This window comes from Bufo bufo, chromosome 1 (genome assembly GCF_905171765.1).
Source record: "Bufo bufo chromosome 1, aBufBuf1.1, whole genome shotgun sequence".
In the NCBI taxonomy this organism is placed as follows: domain Eukaryota; kingdom Metazoa; phylum Chordata; class Amphibia; order Anura; family Bufonidae; genus Bufo; species Bufo bufo.
In genome coordinates, this window is record NC_053389.1 from 196,680,593 (window position 1) to 196,706,862 (window position 26,270).

The 26,270-nt window shown below is 42.2% G+C and overlaps 1 protein-coding gene across 1 annotated transcript in view; it reads left to right on the forward strand.

Moving 5' to 3' along the window:
• The window catches only part of SHANK1 (SH3 and multiple ankyrin repeat domains 1), a 553,037-nt gene that overhangs the window by 502,799 nt on the left and 23,968 nt on the right, over positions 1-26,270 (forward strand). The window contains exons 16-18 of the mRNA XM_040430330.1: positions 953-1,088; positions 2,397-2,477; positions 7,313-7,336. Coding sequence (XP_040286264.1) covers positions 953-1,088; positions 2,397-2,477; positions 7,313-7,336 — 241 coding nt within the window. The remainder of the gene's footprint in view (positions 1-952; positions 1,089-2,396; positions 2,478-7,312; positions 7,337-26,270) is intronic.

Sequence of the window (26,270 nt, forward strand, 5' to 3'; positions counted from 1 at the left end):
TCTTGCAAATGCTTACCTTGTTAAGTGTCAATATAAGAATTGCTCAGTAGCTCTGTCCCTTCTCTCTTCCCTGCACAGTGAATACTGCATGTCACATCCCCATCCTACAGAAGTCTATAAGTATTTTTTTTCTTGTATTCCTATGCCCTGGTGCCTGAGTAAAGGCAATGAACACATTTGGGGCAACATTTTTTAATGATTGCATTCTATTATTTTCGGCTAAAATAAAAAAAATTCAATTGGACCCACAGTTTCAGCCTGGCTGTGAGCATCATACTTTCGCTTCCACTTTGAGTCGTCATCTGACGGCTATGTATTGTCCTTAGTGCTGAACTCCTGACAGTGCACAGTGCATGAACACTTATTTCAGCCATATTCTTATAAGTAAGATAAAAACTGAGCTATAATGAGTGTTTATAAGCTGTCAGGTGTCAAAGATAAGGCTTCACCATCAGCTGAGTTCCCTGACAGAACACAGTGTAGACGGCCTGCTACTGGAGAATCTCAATACTGTACAGAGAAAGGGGCTGTAAATTTAATAAACACCAATTGAAAAAAAATATTTTTTTAGCTCAAAGGTAGTAGGCAATAATAATAAAAAAAACATGGCACCAAAGATGTCCATAGCCTTTAACAGCAAACCTTTAGATCAAACTTATATAATATTCAAGATCTCTGCTTGCTGTCTGTGTCTGACATGAACCTTTTTTTTCTATGAGAGGGCTTCTTAACTGTGCCAAAGCTGTAAGCTCTAACAACAGTGCACCTGTATGAGCAGCACACTTTATGGGCAAGCCTTCAGACTCTGAATGTAAACAAGAATGTTTCCATTCACTGATTGCCATCATAGATCCTCAGGAATTGCAATGTGAAATGATCTGGTCAAGCATTTGGTTATGACTTTCCCTAATAGATGTTGTGTTTTGTAAGATACAATGTTCTCTTTTCTTAGGTAAATGGACAGAATGTGGTAAAAGTGGGTCATCGGCAGGTAGTTAACATGATTCGGCAGGGAGGAAACAACTTAATGGTAAAAGTTGTTATGGTGACACGGAACCCAGAAATGGAGGATGCCATGCGAAAAAAAGGTACAAATGAGGATATGTTTAATTGATGTATGGTACCAACTACTCAGTGTTTACTGCATATCCATGTAGATGGTCAATATATCAGTGAAAGATGTAATAGGTATGTAGGTCATCAGCGAGAGTTAAAGGTGCTTGTTTAGCACAATATGAAAGTACAATGTGATTTCTCTTTAATTACAAATTCTACTTTTGAACAACAAAAGCAGTGCCGCACATGTCCACAGGCTACGTGTAGTATTATAGCTAAGCCGCCTTCACTTCAAATGAGCTGAGCTGCAATGCTAGACACAACTCATGGTCAGCAGTGGCACTGTTTTTGTAATCCTTGTCTACAACCGCTTTTAAGGATTTGTATACATGGCCATACTGGAAAAGGTTTCTGCCATGTAAGCAGCCCCTTGAAGGTTATCCATCATATCCATCAGCCCGATTTTGGACTTTTAGCTACAGTAATACATGCATAGTACTTCAGATGTAGACTCCAGACCACTATTTTTTATTTTCCTACTGCCCCTATTACGATGCTGTCAGCTCTCAAAACTGCACTGAAATACACAGGCTGGACTGCTGCGCTGTTCTAACATAATCGAGGTGACTCGTGTGCGCATACACAGCAGTCCTGACAATGTATTTCAATGCAGTTCTGAGAGCTGACAGCGGCGGAATGGTGACCAATAGGAAAATAAAAAATAGTGATCTGGACTCCATATCTGCAGAACTACTCATGTATTACTGTAGATAATGGTCCAACATCGGGGTGACAGATTCCCTTTAATGTATAATACTGTATCTGTGTTTTGCTCTGATTTTTAGCTCAGTGTTGCTTTCTCCTCCATTTATTCTCAAAGCCAAATACAGAAATCAATTGTTTTTCTGTTACTGCAATGTAGTGCAGTGTAGGAGATTGCAACCTAGGTGGGGTGCAGGCTGTCTTTATAGAGACCAGAACTGGATTGAGACTTGTTGTAAGTGCTCCATGGGAAAACAATATGCAAAGAGGTAGGTTCTCTTTTCTCAGGAGATCAAAAGACATATTTACACAGTCAGTGATGTATCTATATGGGGTGCTGGGTAGTATAATGTAGTGAGCACCGGTGAGAAGCTGAGTGACAACAGTTATGCAAGAGCCATCAGAACCAAATGCCCAAGGAATTAGAGGTATACATGGTTACTGCCTCCATACTTGAAAATGTTACTCATCAAATATTAAAGATAATGAATTAGTCAGTTGCTAAATTTTTGGGCTAAAGTAGTTTAAAGGTATACTTGTATATTAACAGACGTCCTTCTTCTTCTAAACGATTCCAGTGCCCCAGCAAACCAAGCGGGTTACTCCACCCGCAATATCACTGCGTTCCAAATCCATGACTTCAGAACTGGAGGAAATGGGTAAGTGTTGCTGTTTCCTTCTATGGCTTTTCCTGCAACAGTTGTCTTGCATGATGAGACATCCTTGTAGTCGTCATACATGCATGCATACTTGCATGGCTCAAGCTTTATAAAAATGAGCTACTGGAATAAAGCCATGTTCTTGGATGGACACTTTAGCTGGCTATAGATTTTCGTTGGCTGTATCTTGTGCCTTTTGGGGATACACTAATAATCTGATCTTGACAGGGTTCTGTAAAACATGACCTGAGGGATATTGTTAGGAAAACCTTTTTCATGCCTAATCCTGCTCTGTCCATGTCTGGTTCTGCTCTGATTAATGATACTGGGACACTAGAGCTGAAACTTGTTGGATCTTTGGCTAATTGATCATCGCCCTGATTATTTTTTGTGAACCAGGGATTTTGAGAGTCCTGAGTTAATGAGTCTACTCTTTATCCTGCCTTTGCCAGATAATAAATGATAATGCCCTGACTACACATGCTTGGAGAGATCCAACATGCAGTATAATGTGACTATATGATATCTTGCCCTGGACCAAAAGAGGTTTTGATCCCACCATTGTTACATAACAACCCTTGCCTCATTCTCTGTAAATTCTGAAATTATTTTGACAATGTCTATTGACAAAATCTAGCCAAGACCTAGTACTTTTGGGGTTAGATATCTTTAGGGATAGAACTATAGGGGGTGTAGAGGTAGAAGATGCATCCAGGACCTGGAGCTTTAAGAAGCCCAATGGATCCTTTGACCAATAAATGAGTTATGGTAGGTGAGGGCTCTGTTACAGACTTTGGATTGTTGCCCATGAGCCTCTGGGAATATTATTAATGCATGTGAGAAATCTTGGCTCTGTGGTTTTATCTTCTTATTTTCAGCAAGCATAATTTATTATGCAATCCTTTGACACTGGCATTACATTAAAGAAGTCCCACAGATGGTTTTATAGGAGTAAAAACAAAACGTAGCATCTGCAGAGTCTATGTGTTGTGAGAATGACGTGTGGGCTTTCTATGTGTCATGCCTGCTCTTCAGGACATAGCTGAGTATTCTTCAGAATACTATGTTCCAGTGCCGCCTCCAGGGTAAATCTGGCATGAACTGCTACAGTCTTCCCATTGTTCTCATTAGCCGGAATAAAAGCACATCCTCGTTAGGGGTTATTCAATTATGCTTGGTCTATTTCTTATACTCAAGATGTTCTAAATGTATGACATTTGAAGAGAAACTATCACAAAGATTTTGATTTGTTCTAGATTTACTGGAATTTATCCTTATCTAATCTGCATTTCTCAGTTCTTAATTTGTGAACAATTTTCAACAGGCAAAAATTCAAAGGTTCTCAAATTGTATATCTTATAGTTCCCATCTGGATTAAATTATAAAAAAGAAAAATATTTTTAGATATGTTTAATAATGTAAATAAAATGGCACAAAAAAATTCACATTTACTCCATAAATGGCAGCCTGTCATTCCAACCACTAAGCACTTAAAGGGGTTGGCTCACCTCAGAGATTGATGGCATATTGGTAGGATGTCAGATAGGTGAGGTCCCATCTCTGGGACCTGCTTGGATCCCATAACGTGAATTACATGGTGACCGTGCTTGCGCAGTATGCTCTCCATTCATTACTATGGGAGCTCCACACAAGCACAGCCACTGCTTTATTTACTCCTATGGGATTGCTGGAAATAGTCAAGTTGGGGTTTGGCTATTTCTGGACTTTCCGTAGCGGTGAACAGTGGATGGCTGCGCCTGTGCTGCTGCTTTCCCTTCACTTCAGGTGCCCCATTCTGGAGATAGGAGTGGGTCCCAGAGGTGGGGCCTGCATCTATCTGACACTAATGGCATATCCTAGCAAAATCATCAGTGTCTCAGAAAGGGCCAACCCCTTTAATGGGGTATTCCCAGCTTACACATTTAAGGCATATACACCTCTGCTTCAAGCGCTCACTGCATGTCAGGATCCCACATGGCTAGTTGCTGATCTCCAGGAACCAAGGGGCAGTCTCATGCAGGGATATGCCACACTGACTCCACTAGCTACAGTTTCACAATGTTAGGAAAGTTTTCAAACAGTTTCTGAACGTTGAGTGACCAATGCGAACATGTAAATAGCTCAATAGGCCGGTTCTGATCACACATTCCCTTTTAAAATGGAGGAAAATATAGTTTTTAATGAGGGATACAAGGCAGCTATCAGAGGTTGAAATTTCAGTTTCATGCAGTTGGATTAGAAAACTCATTTTGAAATAGCCAGCCTCATGTTTTCACATTCAGGATGGCTGGAGAGAATATGTCTCATTCTGCAAGACTTGACACCTCCACTGACTTCATAACTATATAATGTTTAATTTCCCCTGTTATTGAGCTGTATATCTTCTATAGCCCTGGGTAAGAGGTCGGCGTAATTCATGTCTTCCAGCTGTATAGAGAATATGAAGCAAAAAATTCTGAGGAGGGTAAATATCATGCCTTTGGCTCATAGCCATAGTGTGGCCTATCCTTATGGCAGGAATGACGGCCATTTTGAAAAGTCATATTGACACTGCAAAACTAAGCCGAACCACAATCACTGGATCTGTAGAAATGTGGATGTCCTAACTCTTGCAGTCTTAGTACAGATGCTAAAGTGAGGTTATAACATGGCCATCTGAAACCAGCCTTCATGAAAAAGCTGCAGAACAAATCCATATGGAATGAATCCAACTGTTCACAAGTGTATTTGTCACCTACACAGAAGCGCAGTTGGCCACTAACACCTCAGTGGTGTCACTAAATCCTAGTGAGTTGATCACAAAATATTGATTGCAAAGGCTACATCTAATGTGTGTAGGCAAAAGGGACACTTTAAGTGTGACGAGTCAAAATCAGTGGCAGTTTCTCTTCGAGATGTATAATCAAGAGATTTTAACGACGAGTCATTTTCTCTCCTTCTTTCTCTTTCCTTGTGTATTCTGATCTTTATATTCCCATTTTCATTATACACATGACCCCACATTGCCACTATTCGCTATATTCTGTACAATTACATTTTTTTTAATTCTCCTCATGTTGTGTCATGTCCTCCTCCATTTTATTGAATGTTAAGTGGAAAAAGGTACATCCTTGAAATTTTTAATTGTTGGATAATTAAATGTGTATCATTTACTCTGCGTTATCTACACTGTGGTCCGACAGTTGTGTAATGTGATTAAATTCTAGTGACATGAGTAATATGAGTCAGCACTGCTGTGTGATAACATTGGACACCGTGTCCTTTATAATCAGTGAAAATTAAGAGGCCATAACAGGGTAGTTTGTACTATTCAGCTTGACTGCGCTAGAAGCTGTTTTGATGGCGCTTGGTTTTATGGGGAGTTAGTGGTTTAGATTACTCTGATCTGGTGAGTACATAGAGTTACTGTTGAAATCCATAGGACAATTACTGTAGCTGGAGCCACAAATGTTTTAGTCATTAGGTTGATGGCTATATTTAAGATTATTCTGGTCTTCAAAAGTCATTTTGACCTTAAATTTATCTATTCGTTGATGTAGTAGGCCTGTGCATCTATGTATAGCATAATAGCTGAGCAAAGACTACATTACAAAAGCTAAAACATGATTGTCAAAAATAATTGTCCCTAAATGTATTTTTCCTGGCCCTGATTTTAGACCATGACTCATTCTGACAACCAGCCATGACTCATTCTTCCACCAAGACTGGTGCTGTAAACCTCTTTTTGCCGGCAGTCATTACTTATTCCCTCCATAATACAAACATTTGGCCTGGCCAAATGTCGTGCATCATTTCTATAACCAGAAGTTCTGGTGCAGCTAAGTTGGGTTGAAAAACTAAAGAAGTGCATAATACAACTAATTTTCCTGCCATGAGTGGACACCTCAATAGTGTATCATCCTCTAACCTCCTGCACAGTAGATCAGGGCTCCTGTACCTTCCATTAGGCCCTCAAAAGAACTTGATGAGCCTAGGACTTCTAATTAGGCCATGCGATCTCTCATGGAGAAGAACTGGTGGTGATCATTTTACAATAGGGCGTACGAAAGGACTGATAATTATATTTTTTATGAAATAACCTAAAGGCCCTAAACTGCATAGATCTGGTATGAATGTAGGAAAAGTACAAAGCAGATCAAATAACCATTGGGAACACAACAGTGTGGTATATTCTTGTTTTCAACTCTGGGAATGTGGGATAGGTATTTGGATTCCTATTAGTGCCACTATATCCAAGCATATAATCTGTAGGATAGGCCTGAGTCGCTCCTACATCTCAAGGCTTTAACTTGTTGCATGGTTGGTATTTATCAGCAGATGGTTGTGTATCCATCAAACTGTGAGTGTAGGCAATTCAAGCAGTCATACATTGTTGCTTTTCACAAGCCACCAGACACTTCCACCTCATTTTGCTGGTAAGGTAATTTTAGTAGCTGCGAGAATCCATTGGAAGCAACAGGAAGACCTTCAACTAGATATGTGTAAGTCATGCCGTTTCTGCTACTATTACTGCATTCTATGGCAGAGGCTGAGTATTGGAGTATGCTACTATGACTTGGGACAGCAGTAAAATGCCAAGATGAGCTTCTGAGGTTCATTCACTTACCCCTGCTGTGTGAGGTGGCACATCAAAAGCTTGTCTTTGAAAGTGCCTACATTAATCTAAGTAAAAAAATTACACCTTACTCAGCTTTGTACATTTTTGGAACTTAACTACTGTATGAATGTAAATCATTTTCTTCTTACAGTGGTGGGATTGAATCTGTATAAAATTTGGGGAATTTATATGCAAAATAATGAGTATACATTGATTATTTATCTGATATTTTCTCCAGTGTCTCCCTGGAAAAAGAAAAATGGTGAGTAAGAAGAATTTGGTTATTGACTTCTTAATGTGAGTACTTTACATTTAGGAAATGGCTTCTATATTCAAGTGAAAAGTTTCCAAATGAGTAAAACAGAACTATTCGTAAATATACCAACTGGTATGTAAATTTTTTCACCCACATCACCCCAGTGTAAGTTTCCAAGCTACTCTGTACATTATAGGGTAACACTGCAGGAAATAACAAAATGGCTGCATGCTAGTGAGTATACAGGAGTATAGGAGTTGTCAGAAGCTTCCTGTCCAGAATAGCAAGTCTTATTCAGCATGACCAAGTGGTGCTGATATAGAAGGCCAGAAGCACCGATGCAGCAGACTTACAAGGGTGATGTTAAAGAATGATGTACCAGAGCAGATGACATTGTAGAACTGGAGATGTAACAGAGCTGGTGACATGGCAGAACTGTAGATGTAGCAGAGTTGATGAAGTAGCAGTACTGGAGCTGTAACAGAACTGTAGATGTAATAAAGTCAGCGTCATTGCAGAGTTGGAGGGTGTAGCAAAGCTGATGATGTTGCAGGGTTGGTGGTGTAGCAGACCTCATGATGTTGCAGAGTTGGTGGTATAGAAAAATTGAAGATGCTGCAGAGAGGCTGAAATAGCAGAGTAGTGGGTCAGATGGATATAGTAGTAGACGAGCCTGCTAACAGTACTAACAAGTGGGGATTTCAAATTCTTCCTTAAAAGTTCCACAACCTGAGCCGGGTTTAATCCCCTAACACTATATGATCTTCTCCTCCTGTGAGCATCACCGCTCTTTCTGCAGCACTATGTCTAGGCACGCACTACGCTATGACCTGATGTCGCACAGTATCAGGTGATAGTGCACTCCTACACACTGTACTGTACGTCCCGTCCTGAAGCTTTGCACTGCCAGTACTTAATGCAGTGCAGGCGCTCGGAGAACACCAGTTTTTGGTTAGTTATATCAGTGCTAAGACTAGGTGCTATGCTCTTTAGGCCCTGAAAAAGAATCCATTTATCCTCCTCCTGGTCCCCTGAGTTTGAGCCCCAAAGCAGTCGCTTCCCCTGCTTCCATGGTAGCTATGCCCCTGGTCACAGTGAAGACGTCGGCTCAGGAGCTGGGCCCGTGCCGCTTAGCTCACCCTGCAAAAAGAGACCCTTCACACAACTCCAGTGGTAGAAATAAAAAAAAAGCTATGAGTGTCAGAGTATGGTGACGCAAAGCAATATATTTTTTTTAAAGGAGCATTTTCTTTTTTTCCTTTTTTAAAACTATCACCCCACCAATTTTTTTTAAAGTTATACATGTCACCTGATATACCCCAACATGTTGTCATAAAAAATAAAAAACAAATAACTTTTCCTGCATAAAACAAGCCCTCACAGCTATGCTGGTGGAAAAGTAAAAAAAAGTTAAGGATTTTGAAACGCGAGATCAAAAGACATAAAAAAAAGCCAAACACCAAATCAGGGTATGTTCCTAAGGGGTTGATGTCATAGCTGAGAGATGGAAAAGAGACAGAGCAGTCTGCACCAGAACAGGTTACACCCCTGCCTACACCCTGCATACACTGGTACTGGTACTTCCTAGAGCTTCACCTTTTCTGCTTTCTACTGCATTTGTACCAGAAAGTAGGGGAGATTATCTGGAAGAGTCAATGGAAACCAGAAGGAAAAAAAGACTTCTCCAAGGGCTGCCTGCTTGAAAGAGTTTATTGTGTAGTGCCTGAAGGGGTTACTCCAGCCATGAAATGTGTTGCCATTTTACCCGAATAAATGGATATGCTAAGGTTCCGCATTCAGAAGTTCTTTCAAGCAAGCACCCCCCTCCAGAAGTCTCGTTTCCTTTTGTTTCCATTGATACTTTTGAAATGTGTTTGGTCTGGTGAGACTGCGCTCTGATTTGGCACGCCCAGTACAACGCCCCAAGGTGAGTGGTTTTCATACCTTCCCCCCCTTTTCTTTTCTTTACCCCAGGTGTTTGTTGCTCTTTGTGCCTTTTATGTACTTTTCTAGACATTTTAAAGATTATCTGGAAAAGAGGACTCTCAGTATTATCCCAATATCCCAATTCCAAAGTCAGACAAATCCCAGCAGGCGTACTTGTTTCTGAATGCTTTATTGTATAATCCATATAACAGGACGCGTTTCGGTCCATCCAGCCTTCCTCAACAGCAGTTGAGGAAGACTGGATGGACCGAAACGCGTCCTGTTATATGGATTATACAATAAAGCATTCAGAAACAAGTGCGCCTGCTGGGATTTGTCTGACTTTGGAATTGGGAACGATCCAATCCCGTGCAAGTGTTTTTTACTAACCAAGAGTGGTGAGCTGTCTCATTTTTGATTGAACTGTTTATCCCAATAACATGCTGAGTGCATGCAGGGGCAGGCAGAGCAAGAAGTCTAAGAGGTGCAGCATTAGCAAATAGCTGCAGTGCAGAAAGTGGTGTCAGAAGTGTCATTTATGCAATGTCTCCTGTAGAACTTATAACATGAAGACATTTTCTCTTTGTGTGTATAGTTAAAGGATAACTGTCATATTTTGTTTTATTTGCTAGTTTATTAGAGCTAGGCATGTACTGTATACCGGAGTTAGTCTGTCAATGATTGCCAAAATATCTGTAATTACCTTATAAGAACAGCTTTCATTAGGCCTCTTTCACACGGGGCGAGAATTCCGCGCGGGTGCAATGCGGTGAACGCATTGCACCCGCACTGAATCCGGACCCATTCACTTCAATGAGATTGTGCAGATGAGCGGTGATTTTCACGCATCACTTGTGCATTGCGTGAAAATCACAGCATGCTCTATATTCTGCGTTTTTTCACTCAACGCAGGCCCCATAGAAATGAATGGGGCTGCGTGAAAATCGCAAGCAAGTGTGGATGCGGTGCGATTTTCACGCAGGGTTGCTAGGAGATGATATGGATGAGCAACCCCGGACCCTATTAAAGTGTATTCACGCTATTATTTTCCCTTATAACATTGTTATAAGGGAAAATAATAGCATTCTTAATACAGAATGCTTAGTACAATGGGCCTTGAGGGGTTAAAAAAAAAATATATATTAACTCATTCACTTGATCGCACAGCCGGCATCGTCTTCTTTCTTCTTCTTTTAGGACCTGCAAAAAGACCTTTGACGTAATCGCGCTCACCACTTGGTGACGTCAGCACAGGTACTTCTGAATGAAGATAGAAGATCCTTCTGTCTTCATTCATCTGGACCTGAGCTGACATTACCACGTGGTGAGCGTGATTACGTCCTTTTACAGGTCCTGAAAGAAGAAGAAAGAAGACGATGCCGGCTGCGCGATCAAGTGGATGAGGTGAGTTATGTTTTTATTATTTTTTAACCCTTAATTGACATTATACTTAGCATTCTGTATTAAAGAATGCTATTATTTCTCATTATAACCATGTTATAATGGAAAATAATAAAATCTACAGAACACCAAACCCAAACCCGAACTTCAGTAAGGAAGTACGGGTTCGGGTCTGGGTACCACATTCAGTTTTTTCTCACGCGCAAGCGAAATGCATTGCACTTGTGCAGAAAAAAATGAACATCAGAACGCAATCGCAGACAAAACTGACTGCAATTGCATGCCTTCTCGCTCGGGTTTCCGCAATGCACCCTTAACGCATCCAGCCCTCACCCACGATGCCCGTGTGAAGGGGGCCTTAATGTCTCCTGTCCCTTTCCACTGCTCCCTTAAAAGAACGTTGCTATGGCTCATCTGTCTCCGGCTAGGAAGACAGAGGGGCGGTCCTTCACACTGCATGCCTGCATTAGGCTTCAGAGTGAGGAGGCGTGTCTCTCAGTAATCCAATCTGATTGGCTGGCAGGAAGCTGCTGGCTACAAAAGTTTGTATGTGACCTGAGGGAATGCAGTTTTGGCCTCAGAGAACTGGCAGAGGAGCCATCTTGAGAAGAACCTCATAATGTAGGATTCAAAACAGCCGCAAGGTGAAAAGGTGAAAACTCAAGAAAAACTGTGGTAAGTGAAGAAACTAAAGATTGCTTTATGCATAAAGCTGCTGCAGCAGTAACATATGCTAAAATAGATTTTTGGATGAAAATATGACAATTATCCTTTAAGGGCCACAGAAACGTGCACTAGTCTGACTAGAGTAAAAAGAATGAACAGCCTTGGTATGTTATGACCATAGTTAGATATGAGTGAATTGAAGCTGACAAAGTGGAATTCGATCCGAATTTCAGGAATTATTTGATTTGCACCGAATCCGAATTTCCTCACGCTTCGTGGTAACGAATCACATTTTTTAAAATGGCTGCTGCCCATGTTAGGACATAAAGCAAGGAACTCTTGTGGATAACCCACAATGCCATGCATGCAGCCAATCAGCAGCCAGCCAGCCCTGTGATGTCACAGGCCTTTAAATAGCCTCGGCCATCTTGGATTCAGCCATTTTCCAGTGTACTTAGTGCAGGGAGAGACTTTAGCAGGCGCTAGGGACAGTGCTAGGAAAGACTTGAAAACGTATATTTTGCCGAATAGAAGTTCAGGGAAAGAGCATTAAAAGTGTAGGGAAAGGATTAGGGAGGAATTATTCCACAGTATTAAATAGAACAGGGTTCAGTAGGGGAGTGTACAGCCTGGGTAAAAAGAACAATCCTAATACACCTTGCTGCACTGACTGCGGATCCAAATTTCCATTATACTGCTTCTCATTTCAGGTTTGCAATACCTCTGTAATTCCAGCAAACCCTTCTTGTTATTGGGGTCTTATTAGCCCTTGTGCGGTGCAGTTATATATATTTTCGAAAGTCTTTTTTTGGCGTGTATTAGTGGGGAAAAAGAAAAAGGGCTTGTTAGCCATTGTGTGGTGAAGTGGGAAAATGACAGCCCTTTTTGGCGTGTGTTAGTAGCAAAAAAAAAGTATTTGTCGTTCACGCCGCAGTTATATGTTCTAAAGCGCTTTTTGGCGTGTATTAGTGGGGAAAAAGAAAAAGGGTTTATTAGCCATTGTGTGTTGAAGTGAGAAAATTACAGCCCTTTTTGGCATCTATTAGTGGGAAAATAAAAATATTATTTGCCGTTCAGCGGTGAAGTTCCATTGTACTACAACCATTTATGGGGTGTATTAATAGGATAGATATGTACATCCTATTGTGATTGTTATATATATTTTTTTTTATGTATTAATAGGAAAAAGAATATGTCTTATTAGCCGGTCTGCAATGAACCGACATTGTTATGCAGCCATTGTTGCGCTGTATTAATAGCAAAACCAAGTACGTGTTATTAGCCATTCTGCAGTGAATTTACAATGTCATTCAGTGGTGACTTTTTTTTTTGTGATACAGCCTTTTTGGGGAAAATTTGTCGGTGAATGAAGACTTTTTTCTGTAGGGACTGAGTAATTGTGTCAATTAGCCATTCAGTGGTGAAATTTTTTTGTGAAACAGCCTTTTTTGGGAAAATTGATGTGTGATTGTACAGTATCTTCCGTAGGAACTAACAATTCGTTGATTAGTCATTCAGTGGTGAAATTTGTTTGTGATGCAGTCTTTTTTGGAAAAATTGGTCGGTAGCTGTAACTAAGGTCAAGGACAATATACAGCCTTTACAGCCCACTGCGTAAATGTGGTTCGTGCCCAGCCACACCAGCAACTTGGCCAGGTGACGCCACTTCCACCTCCATGCTCTCACGCCATTGGTCCTGCAACAATATCTGCCTCTGCCTCCTCATCCTCCACCGTGTCCTCAGCCTCCACTGCAGGGACAATTCACAGTGCTCCTCCAGCATACCACAGGTGCAGGGCACGGCGGTGTCACGCTGTTCTACACCTTGTTTGCCTGGGCGAATGGAGTCACACAGGGAAGGAACTGCTCCATGTCCTTCATTAAGAAATCAAATCCTGGATTTCTCCACGACAACTGAAAATCGGAATCATGGTGATCGACAACGGGTAGAACATTGTATTGGCGCTGCGATAAGGAGGGCTGAAACATGCGCCCTGCCTGGCGCATGTGTTCAATCTGGTTGTAAAGTGGTTCCTATATAGTGATGGACGAACATCGGCCGGGACGTTTCATGAACGCGTGATCAAATTTTGTCGAACCGCGCATTTGCGGTGGGCCCATTCACTTTAAAGGCAGGCGAACATGAAAAACCTTCAGGTCATATTTGCAGCCACCAAATACTTACTAGAAGTGCACAAATAGTCCCACAACATGGACAGTGACATACCAGAGAAGAATCAATGGCAAATATTCCCACAAAAAATATGTATTTAAATCAGGGGCCATTTTTATGCGTCTTAAAGGGAAACTCTCAAAAATGTGCCCTGCTGGAGCCTAGAAAAATATTATTTTAGGCCACGGGAGTACGGGCCCCAAAAATTATGCATTCACCGGACAGAAAAGAACAAGTGATTATGTGGCTCGAGGTATATTAGGCGGTCAGTGGATAACTATTTTACTGTAGGCCAGTGGAGTACAGGCCCCAAAAATTATGCATTCACTGGACTGAAAAGAACAAGTGATTATGAGGCTGGAGGTATATTAGACAGTCAGTGGATAATAATTTAACTGTAGGCCAGTGGAGTACAGGCCGCCAAAAATATGCATTCAACCTGACAGAAAAGAACAAGTGATTATGTGGCTGGTGGTACATTAGGCGGTCAGTGGAAAACAATTTTACAGTAGGCCAGGGAAGTACAGGCCCAAATAATTATGCATTCACCTGACAGAAAAGAACAAGTGATTATGTGGCTGAAGGTATATTAGACGGTCAGTGGATAACAAATTTACTGTAAGCCAGTGGAGTACAGGCCCCAAAAATTATGCATTCACTAGACAGAAAAGAACAAGTGATTATGTGGCTTGAGGTAGATTGACGATCAGTGGATAACAATTTTACTGCAGGCCAGTGGAGTACAGGCCCCAAACATTAGGCATTCACCGGACAGAAAAGAAAAAGTGATTATGTGGCTGGTGGTATATTAGACGGTCAGTGGATAACAATTTTACTGTAGGCCAGTGGAGTACAGGCCCCAAAAATTATGCATTCACTGGACAGAAAAGAACAAGTGATTATGTGGCTGGAGGTAGATTGACGGTCAGTGGATAACAATTTTACTGTAGGCCAGTGAAGTACAGACCCCAAAAATTATGCATTCACCTGACAGAAAAGAACAAGTGATTATGTCGCTGAAGGTATATTAGATCGTCAGTGGATAACAATTTTACTGTAGGCCAGTGGAGTACAGGCCCCAAAAATTAAGCATTAACTTGACAGAAAAAACAAATGATTATGTGTCTGGAGGTAGATTGACGGTCAGTGGATAACAATTTTACTGCAGGGCAGAGGAGTACAGGCCCCAAACATTATGCATTCACTGGACAGAAAAGAACAAGTGATTATGTGGCTAAAGGTATATTAGGCGGTCAGTGGATAACAATTTTACTACAGCCTGTGGAGTACAGGCCCCAAAAATTATGCATTCACCGGACAGAAAAGAACAAGTGATTATGTGGCTGGTGGTATATTAGACGGTCAGTGGATAACAATTTTACTGTAGGCCAGTGGAGTACAGGCCCCAAAAATTAAGCATTCACTTGACAAAAAAGAACAAGTGATTATGTGTCTGGAGGTAAATTAGACGGTCAGTGGATAACACATTTATTTACTGTAGGCCAGTGGAGTACAGGCCCCAAACATTAGGCATTCACTGGACAGAGAAGAACAAGTAATTATGTGTCTGGAGGTATATTAGACGGTCAGTGGATAACACATTTACTGTAAGCCAGTGGAGAACAGGCCCCAAAAATTATGCATTCACTGGACAGAAAAGAACAAGTGATTATGTGGCTGAATATATATTAGGCGGTCAGTGGATAACAATTTTACTGCTGGTCCGTGGAGTACAGGCACCAAAAATTATGCATTCCCTGGACAGAAAAGAACAAGTGATTATGTGGCTGGTGGTATATTAGGTGGTCAGTGGATAACAATTTTACTGTAGGCCAGTGAAGTACAGGCCCCAAAAATTATGCATTCACCTGACAGAAAAGAACAAGTGATTATGTGGCTGGTGGTATATTAGACGGTCAGTGGATAACAATTTTACTGTAGGCCAGTGGAGTACAGGCCCCAAAAATTATGCATTCACCTGACAGAAAAGAACAAGTGATTATGTGGCTGGTGGTATATTAGACGGTCAGTGGATAACAAATTTACTGTAGGCCAGTGGAGTACAGGCCCCAAAAATTATGCATTCACTAGACAGAAAAGAACAAGTGATTATGTGGCTTGAGGTAGATTGACGATCAGTGGATAACAATTTTACTGCAGGCCAGTGGAGTACAGGCCCCAAACATTAGGCATTCACCGGACAGAAAAGAAAAAGTGATTATGTGGCTGGTGGTATATTAGACGGTCAGTGGATAACAATTTTACTGTAGGCCAGTGGAGTACAGGCCCCAAAAATTATGCATTCACCTGACAGAAAAGAACAAGTGATTATGTGTCTGGAGGTAAATTAGACAGTCAGTGGATAACACATTTATTTACTGTAGGCCAGTGGAGTACAGGCCCCAAAAATTATGCATTCACCAGACAGAAAAGAACAAGTGATTATGTGGCTGGAGGTATATTAGACGGTCAGTTGATAACAAATTTACTGTAGGCCAGTGGAGTACAGGCCCCAAAATTATGCATTCACTAGACAGAAAAGAACAAGTGATTATGTGGCTAGAGGTAGATTGACGGTCAGTGGATAACAATTTTACTGCAGGGCAGTGGAGTACAGGCCCCAAACATTAGGCATTCACTGGACAGAAAAGAACAAGTGATTATCTGGCTGGAGGTATATTAGACGGTCAGTGGATAACAAATTTACTGTAGGCCAGTGGAGTACAGGCCCCAAAAATTATGCATTCACTAGGGAGAAAAGAACAAGTGATTATGTGGCTGGAGGTAGATTGGCGGTCAGTGGATAACAATTTTACTTTAGGCCAGTGGAGTACAGGCCCCAAACATTAGGCATTCACTGGACAGAAAAGAACAGGTGATTATGTGACTGGAGGTATATTAGGCGGTCAGTGGATAACAATTTTAATGCAGGCCAGTGGAGTACAGGACCAAAAAATTATGCATTCACTGGACAGAAAAGAACAAGTGATTATGTGGCTGGAGGTAGATTGACGGTCAGTGGATAACAATTTTACTGCAGGGGAGTGGAGTACAGGCCCCAAACATTAGGCATTCACTGGACAGAAAAGAACAAGTGATTATGTGGCTGGAGGTATATTAGACGGTCAGTGGATAACAAATTTACTGTAGGCCAGTGGAGTACAGGCCCCAAAATTATGCATTCACTAGACAGAAAAGTACAAGTCATTATGTGGCTGGAGGTAGATTGACGGTCAGTGGATAGCAATTTTACTTCAGGCCAGTGGAGTACAGGCCCGAAACATTAGGCATTCACTGGACAGAAAAGAACAGGTGATTATGTGACTGGAGGTATATTAGGCGGTCAGTGGATAACAATTTTACTGCAGGCCAGTGGAGTACAGGACTCTAAAATTATGCTTTCACTGGACAGAAAAGAACAAGTGATTATGTGGGTGGAGGTAAATTAGATGGTCAGTGGATAACAAATTTACTGTAGGCCAGTGGAGTACAGGCCCCAAAAATTATGTATTCACTAGACAGAAAAGAATAAGTGATTATGTGGCTGGAGGTATATTAGACGGTCTGGGGATAACAATTTTACTGCAGGCCAGTGAAGTATAGGCCCCAAACATTATGCATTCACTGGACAGAAATGAACCAGTGATTATGTGGCTAAAGGTATATTAGGCGGTCAGTGGATAACAATTTTACTGCAGCCTGTGGAGTACAGGCCCCAAAAATTATGCATTCACCGGACAGAAAAGAACAAGTGATTATGTGTCTAGAGGTATATTAGTTGGTCAGTGGATAACACATTTACTGTAAGCCAGTGGAGTACAGGCCCCAAAAATTATGCATTCACTGGACAGAAAAGAACAAGTGAATACATAAATGTGTGTGAATGTATAAATGTGTGGATAACACATTTACTGTAAGCCAGTGGAGTACAGGCCCCAAAAATTATGCATTCACTGGACAGAAAAGAACAAGTGATTATGTGGCTGAAGGTATATTAGGCGGTCAGTGGATAACAATTTTACTGCAGGTCCGTGGAGTACAGGCACCAAAAATTATGCATTCACTGGACAGAAAAGTACAAGTGATTATGTGTCTGGAGGTAAATTAGATGGTCAGTGGATAACACATTTACTGTAGGCCAGTGGAGTAAAGGCCCCAAAAATTATGCATTCACTGGAAAGAAAAGATCAAGTGATTATGTGTCTGGAGGTTGATTGACGGTCAGTGGATAACTATTTTACTGCAGGGCAGTGGAGTACAGGCCGCAAACTTTAGGCATTCACTGGACAGAAAAGAACAAGTGATTATGTGGCTGGAGGTATATTAGACGGTCAGTGGATAACAAATTTACTGTAGGCCAGTGGAGTACAGGCCCCAAAAATTATGCATTCACTAGGCAGAAAAGAACAAGTGATTATGTGGCTGGAGGTAGATTGACGGTCAGTGGATAACAATTTTACTGCAGGGCAGTGGAGTACAGGCCCCAAACATTAGGCATTCACTGGACAGAAAAGAACAGGTGATTATGTGACTGGAGGTATATTAGGCGGTCAGTGGATAACAATTTTACTGTAGGCCAGTGGAGTACAGGCCCCAAAAATTATGCATTCACAGGACAGAAAAGAACAAGTGATTATGTGGCTGAAGGTATATTAGGCGGTCAGTGGATAACAATTTTACTGTAGGCCAGTGGAGTACAGGCCCCAAAAATTATGCATTCACTAGACAGAAAAGAATAAGTGATTATGTGGCTGGAGGTATATTAGACGGTCTGGGGTTAGCAATTTTACTGCAGGCCAGTGAAGTATAGGCCCCAAACATTAGGCATTCACCGGACAGAAAAGAACAAGTGATTATGTGGCTAAAGGTGTATTAGACGGTCATTGGATAACAATTTTACTGCAGACCAGTGGAGTACAGGCTCCAAAAATTATGCATTCACCTGACAGAAAAGAACAAGTGATTATGTGGCTGGTGGTATATTAGACGTTCAGTGGATAACAATTTTACTATAGGCCAGTGGAGTACAGGCCCCAAAAATTAAGCATTAACTTGACAGAAAAGAACAAGTGATTATGTGTCTGGAGGTAAATTAGTCGGTCAGTGGATAACACATTTACTGTAGGCCAGTGGAGTACAGGCCCCAAAAATTATGCATTCACTAGACAGAAAAGAACAAGTGATTATGTGGCTGGAGGTATATTAGACGGTCAGTGGATAACAAATTTACTGTAGGCCAGTGGAGTACAGGCCCCAAAATTATGCATTCACTAGACAGAAAAGAACAAGTGATTATGTGGCTAGAGGTAGATTGACGGTCAGTGGATAACAATTTTACTTCAGGCCAGTGGAGTACAGGCCCCAAACATTAGGCATTCACTGGACAGAAAAGAACAAGTGATTATGCGGCTGAAGGTATATTAGGCGGTCAGTGGATAACACATTTACTGTAGGCCAGTGGAGTACAGGCCCCAAAAATTATGCATTCACAGGACAGAAAAGAACAAGTGATTATGTGGCTGGAGGTATATTAGGCGGTCAGTGGATAACAATTTTACTGTAGGCCAGTGGAGTACAGGCCCCAAAAATTATTCATTCACTAGACAGAAAAGAACAAGTGATTATGTGGCTGAAGGTATATTAGACGGGCTGTGGATAACAATTTTACTGCAGGCCAGTGAAGTATAGGCCCCAAACATTAGGCATTCACCAGACAGAAAAGAACAAGTGATTATGTGACTGTAGGTATATTAGGTGGTGAGTGGATAACTATTTTACTGCAGGCCAGTGGAATACAGGCACAAAAAATTATGCATTCACTGGACAGAAAAGATCAAGCGATTATGTGGCTGGAGGTATATTAGGCGAAATTTCCGGAAAATGTTGATCACGCTGCCTTCTGAGTGTAGAGTTCCAATCTCAGACCCTTCTTTCCAATGCTCAGGTTATTCCACCTTGTAGCTAAACAATCGGTTACCAGAGGCTGGTGCACTCACGTACACCTGCACCCTAGAGGGAAGTTATACTACAAATAGTGAAGTTCCACCAGGTATTATCGCAATCAGCAGGTTTTATTCTACATACAAAGGATCATAAAATTTCATTCATAAAAACAAATTGCTTTCATCAAGAGTCCACCCAACCCGGGTTTCGCCAGTCCAGCTTTGTCAGGAGCGATAGTATCCTCCCTCACAGGTGCAGTATTTATTGAGCCGAGATCCCTCCCAAGGACCGCCCATTAATACAAATTTATTTTTTTCTCCTTTTTGTGGATGTTCAAGCAATAAAAGTAATAAACATAGTTCCTAAAGCCCACTAAGGCTAACGGTGTTCTAATATAAAATAACACATTACATCAACTAAACAGAGCATATAATACACAAGCGCTACCATCCCTCTATTTTCTGCAGTAACCACAAAGATTGGAGTACTGGGTACTGTCATCAGACCGCTGGGTGGCGTGCGTGGCTACCTCCTCTTCCTTATCCAATGCCAAGAATGGCTGCGCATCGGTAAGGTCTGGGAATGGATGGAAAAATAATTCCTCTTACTCGAGTGGAAGGGCTATAGTGGTGTCTTTGGCGGTGCACACAGTAGAGAATGAGGAGGGTGTAGATACAGAGGATGAGGAGGGTGCAGAAGAGGAAGGCTGAGTGAGACACTTAACCAACTCTGGTGCATCCTTTGACGTAATCGCACGGACCTTCTCCAACTTCCCACTTAGGCTCCGGCCTGATGCACCTGCCCAACCCCTACCACCCCTGTTGAACGGCCTGCCTCTTCTTCTGCCGTTATTTTCAAGATGACCCTGTGCCAAAGTCCCTAGAAAAGAGCACTATTTGTGGAAGCAGGTATATCACAGGCCTCAATCAGTATTTGGGTGAAGCTGGTATATTGCACCCCTCAATCAGTATTTTGTGGAAACAGGTATATAGAACACCTGAATCAATATTTGGTGGAAGCAGGTATATCGCAGCCCTCAATCAGTATTTTGTGGAAGCAGTTATATCAAACCCCTTAAACAGTATTTTGTGGAAGCAGGTATAAAACACATTAATCAATATTTGGTATAAGTAGGTATATCGCACCCCTCAATCTGTATTTTGTGGAAGCCGGTATATCGAACCCCTTAATCTGTATTTTGGGGAAGCAGGTATATCAAATCCCTTAATCAATATTTTGTCAAAGCTGGTATATCGCACCCCTCAATTAGTATTTTGTGGAAGCATGTATATAGAACCCCTAATCAGTATTTTGTAGAAGCAGGTATATCGCACCCCTCAATCAGTATTTTGTGGAAACAGGTATATAGAACCCCTGAATCAATATTTGGTGGAAGCAGGTATATCACACCCCTCAATCAGTATTTTGTGGAAGCAGGTATATCAAACCCCTTAATCTGTATTTTGTGGAAGCTGGTATATCGCACCCCACAATCAGTATTTAGTGGAAGCAGGTATATTGCACCCCTCAATCAGTATTTTGTGGAAGCTGGTATATCAAAGCCCTTAATCAGTATTTTGTGGAAGCTGGTATATCGCACCCCTCAATCAGTATTTTGTGGAAGCAGGTATATAGAACCCCTTAATCAGTATTTTGTAGAAGCAGGTATATCACACCCCTCAATCAGTATTTTGTGGAAACAGGTATATAGAACCCCTGAATCAATATTTGGTGGAAGCAGGTATATCACACCCCTCAATCAGTATTTTGTGTTAGCAGGTATATCAAACCCCATTGATCAGTATTTTGTGGAAGCAGGTATATCGCACCCCTCAATCAGTTTTTTTTTTCCAGGTATATCGCAGCCGCTTCAAATAGTTGTTCCAATAACGCTTTTCCCTCTATATACCTGCGGTATCGCAGCAGAACCACACAACTGCTGCACAATACAAATGCACTATAATATACTTTCTATGTTAGAAAGTATATTATAGGTATATCACACCCCTCAATCAGTATTTTGTGTTAGCAGGTATATCAAACTCCTTGATCAGTATTTTGTGGATTGAGGTATATCGCACCCCTCAATCAGTTTTTTTTGGGGGGGCAGCAGGTATATCACACCAGTTGCAATTAGTTATTCCAATAGCGTTTGTCCCTTTATATAGCTGCACAATACAAATGCAGTAAAATATACTTTCTATGTTAGAAAGTATATTATAAGTATATCAAACCCCCTCAGTATATCACACCTATCAATAGCACACCTATACCAGTTTTTAAAAGGCCTTTTGTGGGTCTATTAGCTAGCGTTTGGTGTCCCTAACAGTCTGTCCCTGCTCCACAAAGCAACCTCTCCCTACACTGGCAAAACACAGAATGTAAAATGGCTGCCAGATCGGGTTCTGTTATAGGGTGGGGGTGTGTCCTTGTGCTGAAACGTCTCAATTGACTGTCCTGTCCCACCTGATGGATGTGTCATGGGTCAAAGTTCAGCGCAATGCAAAAGAATATGGCGCATGCGAACATCGCCATATGTTCGCATGTTCGGAGAATCGCGAACGAGCAAAGTTCGCAGTGAAATGACAGCTGGGCGAACTGCAAGGCTATTTCTATTCCTAAAGTCTTCCACCCATCTGCAAGACACCCTAAAAATGGCCAGGAAACTTTGCATGCACTTCAGTCACTCATACACCGCCAAGCACACCCTCCTTGAGCTGCAGTGGCAGAACGGCATCGCCCAACAAAGGCTGATATGCGACATTTCCACCCATTGGAATGCCACCCTCCATATGTTGGACCAACTATTCGAACAAAGAAAGGCCATAAACGATTTCTTGATGATCCAAGTGGACAGAGGTACTCCCCTGTGTAACTTCGATGTTAGCCAGTGGCAGCTCATGCGTGACACCTGCCGTTTGTTCGTGCCCTTTGAGGAGGCCACTTTATTTGTCAGTTCCCAGGACTACGGGATGAACAACGTCATTCCACTGATTCATATCCTGGAAAAGATGCTGGTAAATCTGGCTGGTCAGGGGACTGGATACATGGCGCCTACATCTCACGGCCACATGATCCCTGTGGGGGCTGACCTGGAGAAAGGTGGACATTGGAGCACAAGCAATGTGTAGCGAAATGGGTGTTTTTTCTACACAGGTGACAGGAGAGGAGGAGCAGGAGCAGCCGGAGGAGCAAGAGGAAGATGAGGAAGACAAAGCATATGATCCCTGCACACCGTGGCAGTATGCAGGGAGTCCCTCCGAGTCACTTGCACAATTGACCGATGCATGCTCACTTGCTTGCGTAGTGACAGCCGAATTGTCACCATTCGCCAGAGGGATGACTACTGGCTCTCCACCATGTTAGACCCTTGCTACTGGTCCAAAATAGAGGCCTTTTTTACACCCGCTGAGAGGGAGGACAAAATGATCTACTATAGAGACATTCTATGTAGTCAGTTGGCCGCTGCTTATCTGCGCCAGCTAATAGGGCCACAAAAGTCCTTTTAAGGACTGGTATAGGTGTGCTATCGATAGGTGTGATATACTGAGGGGTTTGATATACTTATAATATACTTTCTAACATAGAAAGTATATTTTACTGCAGGTCTGACCAGATGGGGCTCTCTGCGCTCATGTTCCACTGCCATGGCTGCTGGGGGGGGGGGGGGTGGCAGGAGCAGTACAAGCTCTATCAGCAGCAGCCTGAGTCTAGAGTCGCTGATGAGGAGCTTTCTTCACCTGCCTAGTGAATAAACTACTCATCAGCAGCTAGACATAGAGCAAAACCTGAACCAGCCTGTGGTGGCATACTTGGAGTGCACAGTGCCACCCGTCATCGAAGATCTGCTGGACTACTGGGCAGCCAAACTGGATTTGTGGCCGCAACTGGCCGAGTTTGCCCTGGAAAAGCTGTCCTGCCCGGCCAGTAGTGTGGCATCAGAGCTGGTGTTTAGTGCAGTGGGGGCAATAGTTACCCCAAGATGAACTCGCCTGTCCACCCAAAATGTGGAGAGACTGATCTTTGTCAAGATGAATCAGGCGTGGATCAGCCAGTATTTCCACCCACCAATGCCTGGTGCATGAGATTAGATCATCCATGCTGCCTCACTCAAACCTTGACAAAAGAGACCGGTTTCTTCTGGCTACCTGCCTCAGCTACTATTCTGATGCTGCCACCCGCCTGATGCCACACATCTGATGCCAAGTGCTCCTTCTTACACCCACCATCATCAGTGGGTACTGTTAGTGCAACCCACCTCCCCACTCTGTCACCGTGTCACTTTGTGGTCTCCTCATGCTGCTTCTGCTGCCACCTCCCCACTCTGTCATCTTGCTACTCTGTGGCCTCCTCATGCTGCTGCCACCTCCACACTATGTGACCTTGCTGCCACCTCCACACTATGTCACCTTGCCACTCTGTGGCCTCCTCATGCTGCTGCTGCCACCTTCACACTCTGTCATTGTGCCACTCTGTGGCCTCCTCATGCTCCTGCTGCTACCTCAACACTATGTCACCTTGCCACTGTGGCCTCCTCATGCTGCTGCTTCCACCTCAACACTCTGTCATTGTGCCACTCTGTGGTTTCCTCATGCTGCTGCTGCTGCCACCTCACCACTATGTCACTGGGCCACTCTGTGGTCTCCTCATGCTGCTTCCACCTCACCACCTCACTTCTCAAGCTGTTCTTCCACCCTCCCTACTCCATGACTGGGCCACTATTTTTCCTTTTTGTCTGGACCACATCACCATTTTTTTGACACTTCTTCTGATCTGTCAGAAGGAAGAAAAAATGAGACACACAACAAACCCTGTCTGTTTAGCAGCTGTAACGCCTGTATGATCCCATCAGAATTGGCTTATGATTTGGTAGCCAAAAGCAGGAGTGGGTACAAAACACAGAAGACATGCAAATATTCCATTCACGTGTCATCTCTGTTTTGGATCCACTTCTTTTTTTGGGCATTAGCAATACTGATGGATTACTGACCAAATGCTGACTGAGTGAAGGCGGATGCTCAACAGACAGGATCCGTTTTTTGGGGGTTATTGTTATGACCGGAAAAGGCAAAATAATCAGTGAAGTCAACACAAACTGACTGCTCTCCACTCTGTCGGGGGGCTCTACTTGTATAAGCGTTTAATAGAACAGGTTCTGTAGACATCTATGTGGAATCAGCTGACGACGGTGTAAAAGGAGTGCGCTTCTTCTTGACGCTAACATCGACCTGTAAGACTGGGTTCATACTTGAGTTATTTAGTCAGTTTTGGCCCCATAACTGCCCAAATAAGTGAAGTGTGCAGTGATTCTAAGAGCGATGCCTGTCATCTGCGTGTCAAACCGACTCACATTGTTTCACTACCACAGCAGACTCCCTATGCATGTTACTGCAAGGCACAGTCTACACCACCACTATACAGGCTCTCTGCAACCAGGAAATAGCTGTTTTTTTAACACGATTCACCACAAATAAATTCGGATCGAATCGAATTGTTTCGAAAAATTCTACGAACCAGCCATCTCTAACCATAGTAGCTCCATTTTACTAATTACAGACACTTCCTAGGCATTTCAGTTGATCTGTCAGATTAATATGATGCCCTATGTAAGGCCAGCATACTACAGCTACAGGTCCAGATGTCTAGTAGACAAAACACTACAAAACATGTTGTGCTGTTTGGCAACTAGTATTACTGAAAGAATACACCGGACACATTGTTTATGAGTCCAGTGTATTCATGAGGAAAGTATTTCTTCCACCTCTCCTCATCAATATACCAGACTCATAAACAATGGCGCAGATGTACTATCAGTGTTGCACTTTACACTGTCTAAGAATATGAAACAGTCTTAAAGAGGTTCTCTGGTCATTTAACTCAATTAGTAGTTTGTAATAACCTGTGGAGGGAACCTCTTTTACATAGTACTCATTTTCCCTCACTCCCCCGATGCCACCGTCTCTGCTGCATGTAGCTGAACAGGAAAAGAAGCAGCCACATATGGTCGAGACCCCAGCAGAAGAGACAAAAGCCCAGAAGCGCAACGAAGACGGTGGCATCAGGGGATCAAGGGAGGGTAGGCACTATGTAAAAAAGCTTCCCTTCACAGGTTATCATGATCTACTTATTAAAGGGGTTGTTTTACCTCAGTAGATTACATTTATTATGTAGAGAAAGTTAATAAAAGGCACTTACTAATGTATTGTGATTGTCCATATTGCTTCCTTTGCTGGTTTGAATCATTATTCATCACATTATACACTGCTCATATGCATGGTTACGATCACCCAGTAATCCAGCAGTGGTGGTCTTGCTTGCACGCTATGCTTCTACTATAGTGTGAAAAACACAGCCACCGCTGCTTGATTACAGATTTATTGTAACTATGCATATGAGCAGTGTATAATGTGATAAAAATGAATCCAGCCAGCAAAGAAGACAATATGGACAATCACAATACATTAGTAAGTGCCTTGTATTAACTGTGTTTACATGATAAATGCGATTTGCTGAAATGAGACAAAAATGTAAGCTAAGGAACCCTTTAATATTACAAAAATGTACTATTCTGGTTCAAAGAAATTTGGAGTATTGTGTCTTCCTGCAGCAGATTTATGCTATAATTCTGTCCATACGCCAATTTTATTTTATGAGCACTAAAAATTCTGCCTGTGAGCCAAAATTGTATCTGTGCGCCAAAAAAAGGGAATCCGTGTACAAAAAACTAACCTTACTCCACCTATAACTTGGCAAAGTTTTACTGTAAAATTAGCCAAAATGTTGGTGCATTTTTTTGGTGCACAGAGATGCATTTAGGCTACTCCCCTTTAC